Source organism: Phascolarctos cinereus, unplaced genomic scaffold (genome assembly GCF_003287225.1).
Source record: "Phascolarctos cinereus isolate Bilbo 61053 unplaced genomic scaffold, phaCin_HiC Scaffold_7;HRSCAF=346, whole genome shotgun sequence".
Lineage (NCBI taxonomy): Eukaryota > Metazoa > Chordata > Mammalia > Diprotodontia > Phascolarctidae > Phascolarctos > Phascolarctos cinereus.
The window spans coordinates 33399161-33411543 of NW_027556180.1; the positions used below are offsets into that span (position 1 = coordinate 33399161).

The window sequence follows — 12383 nt, forward strand, 5'->3', positions numbered from 1 at the left end:
GGCTGCGATGAGCAACAGGAGTGAACTAGTGTATACAATCATTTATTCAACACACATTTATTGGGAATCACCTTTTTGAAATGTGCACCAATCCAGGCCCCTAATTCCCAGCCCATTAATCCCATTGTTTCTCCTATACTTTGCCCATCCACAGTAGCACCTCTAAATTAGTCTTCAGAACCTTGTACCCTCCTGCGAGCTAAGAGCGCATTTCGATCATTTATTCCAACCCGCATTTAGTTTAGAGTTTCTCTACCCCCCTGAAATCAGAGGTGTGGGCGATTAGACAAAACAAATAGGAGGGACAGGGGGTGCTCCCCTGTTGTAGCTAACTCCAGGAGGGAGCCCCAGTCTTAGAAGCCCAGTTTCCAGGGAAGAATGTGGATATGACCCTGAGTTGCTTAGACACTGTGCTGAGAAGTTTTCGGTCCAGAAATCCTAATGGATACTAATTGTGTCACACACACACACACACACACACACACACACACACACACACACACACACACACACACACACACACTGACAGCTGCGGTTTCCAAATCATTGGCCTGTTTGACTGTTTGGGTGATCTCAGTATTTGGGGAGAAAAACAGAAGCCTTCCTCTGTGCAACAGGAAACCAGGTGAATGTGCCCTGAGGTCTAACATGTACTCCTCCCGCTGATAATTTTTTAAATCATCATTGGCTCCTTTCGCAGAGATAAAATATAATGCAATTTTTTGTTCATCTTCAGTTTCCTTATCTTCTAAAATTTCCATGTATTCCCTAGGCCTGTGCTCAAATCCCAAGTCCGACATTTCCTTCTGTCAGACCATGGACGGGTCATTTAACCTCTATGGGACTCAGTTTCCTCATTTGTAACATGAGAGGAATGACCAGATGATCTCTGAGGTCCTTTCCCAGTTCTAAATGTCTGTTCATCAGCTCTTTGTAACTATTTAGTTGAGATGAGAGACTTTCTATGTGTACCCACAGTAACCCCTAAGGGCTCAGAACCCTAATTCAGTGTTCAGTTGGATATCATTTCTGTTCTTACTTAGCGGTCAGCATCCCTTATAGACATAAATCTTGTCATTCAAGAGCAGGGGTTCATGGGGGGGGCGGGTGTCATGACCCTTTGACAATCTACCAAGGGGGATGAAAGCCCTCTTGATATGATTTTTTTAAATGCATAAAACACCTAGGATCGCAAAGGAAGCCAGTTATGCTGGAATAAAGTTATCAAAATGTTAAAATCAAAAATAATTGGCCTGGGCCTCAGATTAAGTACCTATGTATTAAAAGACACACCACTATCTATGCATTTTTCCTGATTTTGCTACCTCTGCTTACTAGGGGCAGGTGATAGGCCCAGTAGAAAGACAGGCCCATTTGTCATCACTTATCATTGGTGGTAATTTACTGAGCATTCTATGAATGTATTCTTTTCGTTTGTTCATCTGGGTGGTGTGGGTACAGCATTCTGCTCAGGACTCAGAGGATTAAGAAGAAATCAGGACGGTCGGAGTGCTTATAATCTGTGGGGACATGAAGCAAAGCATGTGAAATAATCATGGCACCTCACCATGTCAGTGATGTGAGGAGCATGACTTCAGACTCAACTTCATGGGAATTTTCAGACTGTGGATAGAAAACTTGGCCAAAGGGACCTTAATATCCGGTGTGGATTGCCTGGGGAAGTAGTGAGTCGTGTGTCCCCCCCCCACTCTTGGAGCCCAGATCACCCGTGGTCATGCATATTGTAGAATTCTCTGTTCAGATACAGGTTGAACTGAGCGTCCTCAGAGGTCCCTTCCAAGGCTGTGATCCTGTGATTTCTGTTTGTGTGTCTTGCCATGAGCAGGTCAGGAACATTCTGTTCATGACTAGAAAGGGAGTCAGAAAGAGCAGCCCAGCTCACAAATGGGGGCACGTCCATGAGGGGCTGAGAGCAAGGAGAATTCAGCTGGGAAGATGGGCACACCAAGGGATGAGCCACGTGGTACCATCATTTTAATGAAAGAAAGAACACCCCGTTTAAATGCATGAATGAGAAGACAAGACATCAGAGAGACTCTTGTGTATTCATCAGTATTCTGTCCAGTGTTGTGGTGTTCTGTCCAGGAACTCACAATCGCAGAGCTTGGACAGGGTTCAGGGAGAACGGACAGCAGTAATCGAAGGGTTACAGAGATGATGGTGTCATTTAGCTTAGACGAGAAAAGACCAAGAGCCCACAATAAGGGGATTCAAATGTATACAGAGCTGTTTTATTGGGGACTGGCTCTCCGCTCCATTGCTGGGGGCAGAACTGGAATAGGCCAGGGAATAAATTGAAATGTAATCATTTTCTGGAAGTGAAGACTATTTTCTGATTGCAGCTCTGCTCATCACAAAGGATCCCCTTTCCAGCTGTTTTGTTTGGGGGGATAGTTGTAGAATTCTTCAGGCTCGCTGGAGTTTTTTTCTTTGTTTTTGCCCCTTTAAGATAGCATTAAATATCAGGCTATTTATTATATTTTGTGTGAGTATTAATGCTAAAATACTCACAGATAATATGTTTACAAGAAATTACCCTGTTCTAAGGGGAATTTTGGCTACTTGTATTTCATTAGGAAAACCAGGGTTCAGGTCCAGCCTATGACATATTATTAGCTGTGTCATAGTATCATAAATTTAAAGTTAGATTGGAGCTTAGAGTCTGAATTCAACCCCTTCATGTTACAGATAAGGAAACTGAAGCCCAGAGGCATTTAGTGATTTGCCTAGGAGTGTCTGAAGCAGGATTAGAACCTAGGTCTTTTAACTCCAAAGTCCATGCTCTTTCTAGCATAGCATATTACCACACCTGTTATGTGCAGGACCTTGTGCCAGACAAAAGAAGTCCTGTATTTGAGGCTTAGATGATGTCTTTCCTCCGCGTTTTACTAGAGTCTTGTAATTAACTCCCATCCTGTCACTGTGAGAAAGCTAGCAAATACTTAACAGACAGAGAAACTGAGTCACAAACAAACTTAGGTGAAGCTGCTGTCATAAAGTAAAACTCCTGTGTTGATTTCTAACTATGGGGACAGTGGTGGCCCCGAGGGAAAAAAAAAGCCCCTGTGGGGGTAACCCTAGAACAGAAAACCAGCATGGGTCCATAGTTTTCCTATTGAGCCCCCAGACCAGAGGGTCACTCCCCTGAGAACTTGAATGGTGGGCTGATGTTACTCACATACAGAGGAATGATTCTGACTGAGGATGATGCCTTCTTGGCTTGTTCTAAACCCTGGAATTACCCACAGGGGAAGAGCACCATGGCATTGGATTCCATGGACCCAGTCATTGTCTTAGGGGGCAGGAAGGGATATTCATGGACCCTTTACTGAGACTTGTTATTTATTTGCTGTTTGCTGTTAAAATCATAATCCCACTTCCCAAGGCACAAGCCAACATCTTCTTGCTCGTGAGAAAGGGTAACATGTGTGGAGAAGTAGTTTCTTGTAAACAGAACAGTGAGAGAGAGATGATAACATTTGGACATGTCTAAATAGCCTGGGTGTTCTGAGGCTAAATCTGCTAGAAATAGTACCCTAAATGGAAGCCATTAAGAAAAAACAGTCCATATTAAACTTCAAAATTGAGGTCAGAATGGGAACCAGTGAGTAGCAGGCATTGGGGCTCCTGCTGACCCCTTCTGACTCCTTACACTCAGAAATTCGGTTCAGTTCCACAAAAATTTATTAAGAGCTACCAGTGAATGAATGAAAATTAGAAATTAGAAAACAACAAATAAATGAATGAATAAGCAAGACACGTAGATAAATGAACTTCCACCCTCATCCATGGCTAGGTGCTGACAATAAAATGAGAAAAGACAAAATAGCTCCTGTCCGTACTGTGAACTCTATCCGTAGCTTATTTGAGTTAGACAGACCCCTTAGACTAAATCTAAAACAGGGGTTCATAACCGAAGGTCCACAAACTTTTCACAATGTATTTTGATCTCTCTTTCTTTATAATTGGTTTCCTTTAAAACATTAAGGGTTTTATTTTATCACTTAAAACCTTAATTCTAAGAAGGGGCCTTTGTGCTTCCCCAGTCTGCCAAAGGGGTGTGTACTACAAAAAAAGGTCAAGAACCCTTGGTCTAATCTGACTCCCTCCTTTGCACCAGAGGAAACTAAGCCCCAGAAAAGTTCAAATGACGTGCCTAGAAGAGAGGTTGATACTTGGCCTTTGGTGTTTCTATAAACCTTCCCCTAAGGCTCTAGCCTGTGTGCTGGAGATGTCAGGGTCCCATCAGCTGCTTCTCCTGTTAGAAGCATCCTCAGCCTTGTCCTTAATGCCATTTTTGTGCCTAGATTAACATTCATCACATGCTGCAGCTGGAAAGTCACGGTCATGATCAATTTGTGTTTTTAAAAAGTAGACATTTTAAAGGAAGTTGGGGCGGGCTTGAACTAGAAGGGGACCTCATTTGAGGAAACTGAGGCCCAGAGAATGTTAGTGACTTGCCCAGTGTCCCTCACAAAAAAAGCCAAAGTTCTAGGATTTGAACCGCAATCCAGCCCTCTCTCCACTATGCTGCCGTCTGCAAGGGCTGATCTCTTCTTTTAAAAGGTGCCCATCCTTGTTGTAGGAACCCACTGTGGCAGGGTGACAGATTCCATGGGACCTTAGAACCTGAACTGGCTGTTGAGTCCTCTTAAAGCTGCATGGAGAGCAGTGAAGCACATGCTACATGCCATCCATGGTACTCACCCTCCTCCATCTTCCCTAATCACTTAAATATCCTCAGTTACCAGATGTTCACTCGTGCCAGGAAACAAACATCATTACATTGTAAGATTCCCTCATCTCAATAGTGTAGATTTTTTTTTTTAACCAGATTTTTTTTTTGCCCTAAACTACCTTAAAAACAAATTTCAAGTGCCTTTTTATACTTTGGAACACCCACTGGCAGTCGACTCTCCATCAGCATCTACCGTTAAGAGTGAGTCAGTTCTTGCCATCGTGTTACATAAGCTTCAGGTTGGGCTGTCTTAAGAAAATAAATAAACCACGCACTGGAAAGAGCAATTGCTAGTCCATTATCTCCTGGGTTACTGGGCTCACTTGTGGACGCCATTGCATGTTTTCCATATCAGATTTTAAAAGATGAGAGCAGTGATTTTCTAGCCAGATGCAGTGGAAAGGATGCCGGTTCCAGAATCGCAGGACCTTGTTTGAATCCTAGCTCTTTATTTGCTAGCTGCGTGGCTGCCTCTCACTGCCTCAGAGTCCTCATCTGTAAAAGTGAAGATAAAATGCGATGATATTTGTAAGATGCTTTGCAAACACAGAAACCAGGCTCAACAGTAATTGGGAAATATTTAACAAAATAAATAAATACATAATAAATAAATATATAATATTTATAATATATACATAAATAATAAAAATACAGTGCAACAGAGATCATGTTACTTTGTGTTTTTCCAAGTCAGCGTGCTGCCCGCAGGGAGTTTTTAGTACAGTGCCTTGTACATATTGGGAGCTTAATAAATGTTTATTGAGTGATCAGTTGATCAATATTTGAGTTTGACACCACCGTCCTATACAAGGTCTTACCTAATCCCCCCATAAGGGGGAGAAAACTACTTTCCATTTACTATGTGTATATTTTGTATAATACATATTATTTTTACCCAGTAGACTATAAGCACCTTCATCCACTCACTAAGCATTTATCAGGTGCCCACTGTATGCTAAGCCCTTGTGATGGAACAAAAAGAAACAGACTTTGTCCTCAAGGGGTTTATAATCTGTGGGAGCACCTGGAGCCACAGTCAGCATTTGAATAGCTGCAGTGTGCCAGGCACTGTGCTACATCCTAGACAATGTGGAAGGCAAACACTGTTTTACATTTGTCTTTATATTTTTAGTGCCTAGCACAATACCTGGCACATAGTAAGTAAGTGCTTGATTAAATGTGTAATTAATAAGTGGATGACAAAGTATCTGGAAACTCACGTTATTTCAGACTGGCCAGCCTCCTGGAAGCAGGCATACTGCTCTAAAGGAGGAGGGTAGTAATAGGGTGATAAATAGGAGTAATTATAAGGGGGCAGGATGTTAGTTTAGCTCTCTGGGGGCAGCTGCTGTTTATAGCTTTCGGATATAGCTTTTATAGTTTTTGTATATAGCTCTCCAGTGCCTAGCCAAGTACCTGGTGCGGAGCAGACGCCTGATAAGCCTTTGTTGGAAAGCTCAACCTCCAAAAGGAGGTGAGAAAATAGCCCCTTTTCTGTTCCTTGCAAAGTAGCTTTGCAGAGCTCTGGGTATAGAACATTGCATGTACTCAGTCTCAGCTGATACTGGTTTTTTCCTTCTTTGTTCTTTGCTACAAGAGATGGACTTGCTGAGTAGTGGCCTAGGAAGAGACACATTCAGAAATTAAGGTGATGTAAAAGTAAAAGATCGCCATGCCATGAAAACGTTTATAGGTCATAAACAAATACTTATCTAATGGAACCTTAAGGCAAATGAATTGCCATCCTGTATGTACATAGGTCATAGCCACGGCCCTTACATTTGCATAGCATTTTAATAATGATGATAGTCATAGTTAACAATGATATAGGGCTTTAGTGACAGCTAACCCTTATGTAGCTCTTTGATCATAACAATAGCTAACCTTGACATAGCACTTTAATAGTAATAATAAACATTTATGTAGTGATTTAATAATAACCTTTAAATATCGCTTTAATAACACTAGCTAACATTTACATAGCACTTGAATAATAATAATAAACATTTATGTAGTGCTTTAATAATAGTAATCTTTGCATTATGCTTTAATAATAGGTAACCTTTAATAATAATAATTGTTGAAGTTTACATAGCACTTTAATCATAACAATAGCTAACATTTACATAGCACTTTAATGATAATACTAGTTAATCTTTACATAACACTTTAATCATAACAATAGCTAACATTTACATAGCACTTTAATAACAACAATTGTTTAAGTTTACATAGCACTTTAATCATAACAATAGCTAACATTTACATAGCACTTCCTAGTGCCAGGCACTGTGCTCAGCACTATACAAATATTCTCTCATTTAATCCTCACAGCAGTCCTGCAAGGCAGGTGCTGTAATTATCCCCATTTTACAGAGGTGAGCAGAGGTTAAGTGAAGCACCCAGGGTCCCAGAGCTAGGAGAGTCTGAGGCCGGGTTCCATCTCAGGTCTTTCTGACTCGCCAGCACTCTGGGCACTATGGAACCCCCTACTGCCCCACATGGACGTAGGTGACTTTCCTGACTCGCTTGCCTTTGTGAAGTGGAATAACAGCGACTTTCCCATTTCTCTCACCCAGGTGTACAAGGGAGAAGATGCAACCTTCCAAATCTCAGGCCTTCAGAGCAACACCGATTACCGATTCCGCGTGTGCGTGTGTCGCCGTTGCTTAGATACCTCACAGGAGCTGAGTGGAGCCTTCAGCCCTTCGGCCGCTTTTGTACTCCAGCGGAATGAGATGATGCTTGCGGGAGAGACGGGGTGCTTCGACGACCCCAAAAGGAAGAGCCCAATGCCTACTGATGGACAATTTGCAGCCCTTATCGTCCTTGGCTTCGCGGGCCTGTCCGTTTTGTTTGCCTTTATATTACAATACTTCTTAATGAAGTAGACGAGTCCAACAGAGTCCAAGGTATGAATTTAGGTAATGCTACGCATTGTAATACACAACATTTATCCAGATAGTCCTTTTTAAAAGAAAATTTTTTTAAAAACCTTTTTTGTTCTTTGATTTATATACTTCTCTTGTTTTACAGTTCTAGCTAGGAATAAACTGTCAGTGTTTTGGTGCACCTTTTTGAAATGCAAAACTAGGAAGAGGTTCAACTGGATCAATAAGCAGACCAAATACCAAAAGCAAGCTTTCCTCCCGCTGAGTTTTCTTTTCATTTTTTTTCTTTCAATTTGCCTTCACACTGTTTTCACCGGTGTCTTTCTCAACCTTCAATTTTTATATGTTACCGTTTAGTAGACAATAATCACCAGTCACTTCTTTATGTCTTTTTTTTTAAATCATCCTATACTTGTAAACATTAATCAGTTACAATGTGTGTAGCATAGGGCTGGAGTTCTGTTGTAAGTGAATGAGAGGAGGTATTTGGAGTATCGCCAACAGCGTTGCATGAGACTGATTCACTACAAGGCATCTGCCCTAAGCACCATTTACTGTTTATTTTTATTTTTATTTTTTGTCACTCAGTTATTTAACGATGATTAGCTCATTTAAAATCAGAATGTGTACTACAGGCTAAAATATTTTTATAATCTGTTATTCTTATAATTTTTAACACTATGAACTGCCTCTATTAAAAAAAAAATCAAGTAACCAAAATGCATATCAGTGATGGCGCATTCTAGATTTTTCCCATGTCAATCCATAGCAGTAACTCTAAGAGGGCATTGTGCAATAGCTAGCTAGTAATCTCCTTGGTCAGCTGTCTGAAAGCTGCTTTACCTTGTTTGTCTAGCCTTGTATATAACTATTCCTAATCTAATCACTAGATTTTATTATATTCTGTTACAGTGGACATGAATTATCTGACTCGGACTGGTGACAGCTTCCTGCCTCTGCTGATTGCAGGCAATTTTACACTAACCATGAGCAGTCTCTCTCTCTCCCTCTCTCCTTTCCTGTTTCTTCCACTCTCTCTTTCTCTCTTTCTTCCACTCTGTCTCTTTCTCTCTCCTTTCCTGTCTTTCATTCTGTTGCTTCTTTCTCTCTCTGCCTCTCTCCCTCTCTCTCCCTCTCCCTCTCTTTCTCTTTCCCCCTCTCCCTCTCTCTCTTTCCCCCTCTCCCTCTCTCTCTTTGTACCCCTCTCCCTCTCTCTACCCCCTTTCTCCCTCTCTCTCTCTCTCCCTCTCCTCCTCTTCCCCTTCCCTCCCTCACCTCATCAGCTCATTATCTTTGGAAGATTCGCTGGTAGACGGATGTTTGTCTCGTTCTTTGAGGTATCGATAAAGTGATTGCATTCCAGTGTCTTTAACCAGTATACACAAGCCTATTCTAACAGAGCAGATGGAAATTGACAGACAAAAGAAAAATCAAACAAATTCATAGTTTATCTTACCATGTTTTGACCTGGCTGTACATACACACACAGGGAGTGGGGCGATCGGGTGGTTAACACAGAGTATTGGGAGTCAGAAGCCCTAGATTCTGTCCCTGGTTCTGTCACTAACTTGCTGCGTGACCTTAAAAAGTCACTTTAACCTCTCTGTGCCTCAGTTTCCCCAGCTATTGAAAACAAGACTGGGGATTCTAATACTCGTTTGTAAGTGCTTTGAGAGCCTCGGACACCAGGTGCTATAGGCTGCACGCAAAGCATTATTCCGACACGCTGATTTGGAGTCATGAGAGAATCAATTTTTTTTTAACCCAAAGTCATTGGACTATTTATATGAAGTCAGTAATGTAAGAGTACCTCAGGGACATTTCAGAGTTGGAGGTGCAAATTATTCCAAAAGGGTGCAACAGACACAGTGTAATCCCCTGCTTTTGTTTTATTTTTTGTTTGTTTTTTGTATATTTTTGCTACTTGGTTTGGCTTGGTCAAATAGCTCTGCCTTGCTTGGTCTGCATTGTCTGCAATGCCGTGTCCTCCTGTGCTAGCGTGAGATTCCCATCACCAAAGTCATGGGGAAAACCAACCATACCTTTGTTTGGGATTTATTTATACTATATTCTGCATTCAGTACTTTAAATACCAATTACAGTGCAATCTTTTATTTATTGTAAAAAAAAAATAATAAAAAGTGTACTTATGTACTAATTGTCCCTGGTAGCATGTTATATTTTTTGTCTTGTTTTATAATGTTGTAATTTTAGGTCAGTCTTTTTTTTTTTCCCTCCCTGGCAACATTTCCTCCCTGGTAGTGTTATTAATCTTTTGACATTTTCTTGTGTTTTTAAAGATGACAGCATCTAGTATATTCAATGCCAAAAACAAAAAAAAAAAGAAATAATAAAAAAGAAAAAAACAACCCATGATCAGTGATTGCAAAGTTTACATGTATCCAGAAATCATAATCATCTCTTGGAAGAAAGTGCTGAGATCCACAAATCATGCTGTGTGCCTAGATCAGTGTAGGACATAGTGGAGTTTGATGTTTTCTCATGAACAATAAGAATGAGTTGAATTAGCTGGCAAATGAGTAACACCAAGATCTCTTTTTGCCAAAGTTCTGCCATTTTGAAATTTACCCCCATGTGATTTTAACAGATTTGCCATACAAACCATTCAGGCCTTGCAGTTACATTTGGGGAACAGGCGTTTTTGGAAAATACATTATTTTGAAGCAATGAATATTCAGTAAGTACAACTTTCCCCTCTTGTCCCTTCTATCCCACCTGCCATTTTGAAAAAAATTTTCACTATCGAGCGAGTCCTTCAGAACTGCTGCTGTAGCAAAATCCCCTCTCTCAGATACGTGTGTGTATTTGTTGTGTGTGTTTGTGTGTTTAATAGGGTAATAGTAGTTTGTGCCAAAATGGCTTTGGCTATCTGACCATTTTTATGATTTTGAAAATTTTTTGTTTTGCCACCAATAAGCTGAAAGAGTTGAAACAGAAGCCTAAAACACTTCACATTATTGCTACTCAGAGTCATTGGAATGGAAAGGTCCAGCTCTGGGTTTGTATCTGGAAGGCGCGGGTCCAAATACCAGCTCTACTCCTCATTCTTTCTGTGACCTCGTGTAAGCCCAACACCTCTCAGCCTCAGCATCCTAACTATAAAATGAGGGGGCTGTTCCTCCCAAGTCTCAGCCCTGCAGGATCCTACTTGTTAGCATAGTGAGTATTAGGAAGTGCTTAGTATCTCTCTGTCTCACACACACACACACACACACACACACACACACACACTCACTGTTGAGGCCTTGGCCTCTCCCTTATCACCAAGCACAGTACCTTGTACACAGTAGGTGCTCAATACACATTCACTGACTTGAGCTGAACATTACCGTAGGCCTCCGCTATACACAGGACAGTAAATTAAAGTGTCCCGTGATTTTTGCTGTGTAGAAATCAATCACTTCTTGATGCTCTTAACTTCTCCCAATTGTCACACCCTCCGGCCCCAGCCTTGAGGAGTACCAGTCACATGAAGCAAAAAATTTGAGTCCTTAAAGAAATTGTTTAATTTGGGGGAGGGGATGAGCCTTTTTAAGGGGCAAAATGTTTTTCATATTCTCTGCCTTGTTTTTATCAACTTGAAACATTGAGGGTCTTCTCATCTTGGTTGGTTGGCTATGGTAACTCAGTATTCATGTCAAAATTGAAAAGTGCCCTAGCTGAAGTGAATGTTTTCCTTGCACAATTCTTTAAATTGAAAGACAAAAAATGGTTTACCTCACTGTTGGACATACATTCCAAGCTTTTCAACTTTAAGAGAGAAATAATCATAAGGTTTTTTTCCTGTATTGTAAATTTTAGACTATTTCACATGCATTGTATTAAAACTGCCATATCAATTTTAATGTATAGATTTTGCAGATATTACACTATATGTAATACCTAACTGTATCTGTAGTGTATATGTAATATATTTATGCTCAATAAATGTTTTAATTCTTTCTGAGTTGAGTAGGAATTTTTATTATTCACAGCATCCCGTGAGTCGATGACATGGATGTAATTGCCTTATTTCTAATTGTTAGTATTTTGGGAAGGAAAATACCCTTGTAGACAGTACTTTCCTTGTAGAATCAAATCATCACCCAAGTTGGGAGGGACCTCCAAGGCAAACTAGTCTGGCCTATTTCTGAGCAAGAGTCCCCTTGGAGTGGTAATCCAGCCTCCATTTAATGGAGAAGCCCACACTCCCTCTGGAGGCAGCCCATTCCACTTTTAACAGCCCTGGTTGTTAGGAAGCTTTATCCTTACCTCAAAGCCTCATTTGACTTCTTTGCAATCCTGCCCTCTTGGACCAAGCACGTTAGCTTAAATCTCTAATCTGTGTGACAGCCCTCAAATACCTCTGGAGATAATTGTCGTGTCCCTACTGAGCCTTCTCCAGGCTCAACATTTCATGGGTTTTCAACCAGTTCTCCTTAGAACGGACTCAAGACCCTTCACTATTCTGGTTGTCTTCCTGAATCCTCTCCAGTTCATCCATGTCTGTCCTGAACTAATATTCCAAATGTGATCTGACGATGGCAGCATACATCTTATTCCTAGATGCCACTCCTCTCACTTCAGCCAAAGAGGGCTTTAGCTTCCTTGTCTGCCATGTTATGCTATTTATTCATATTGGGAATGGGCAGTCAACCAGACCCCCAGATCTTTTTTAGGCAAACTTACTATCTTCCTATACTTACCCTGTCTTAAACTTTTGAAATCAATTT

At 40.9% G+C, this 12383-nt stretch overlaps 1 protein-coding gene across 2 annotated transcripts in view; it reads left to right on the forward strand.

Annotated features, from left to right (window-relative positions):
• FNDC3B (fibronectin type III domain containing 3B) overlaps positions 1-11617 on the forward strand; it is a 392602-nt gene extending 380985 nt beyond the window's left edge. For both annotated transcript variants that reach the window (XM_078147676.1, XM_020980457.2), the window contains one exon: positions 7339-11617. In XM_078147676.1, coding sequence (XP_078003802.1) covers positions 7339-7650 — 312 coding nt within the window. In that variant the 3' untranslated portion in view covers positions 7651-11617. The remainder of the gene's footprint in view (positions 1-7338) is intronic.
• The last annotated feature ends 766 nt before the right edge of the window (positions 11618-12383 follow it).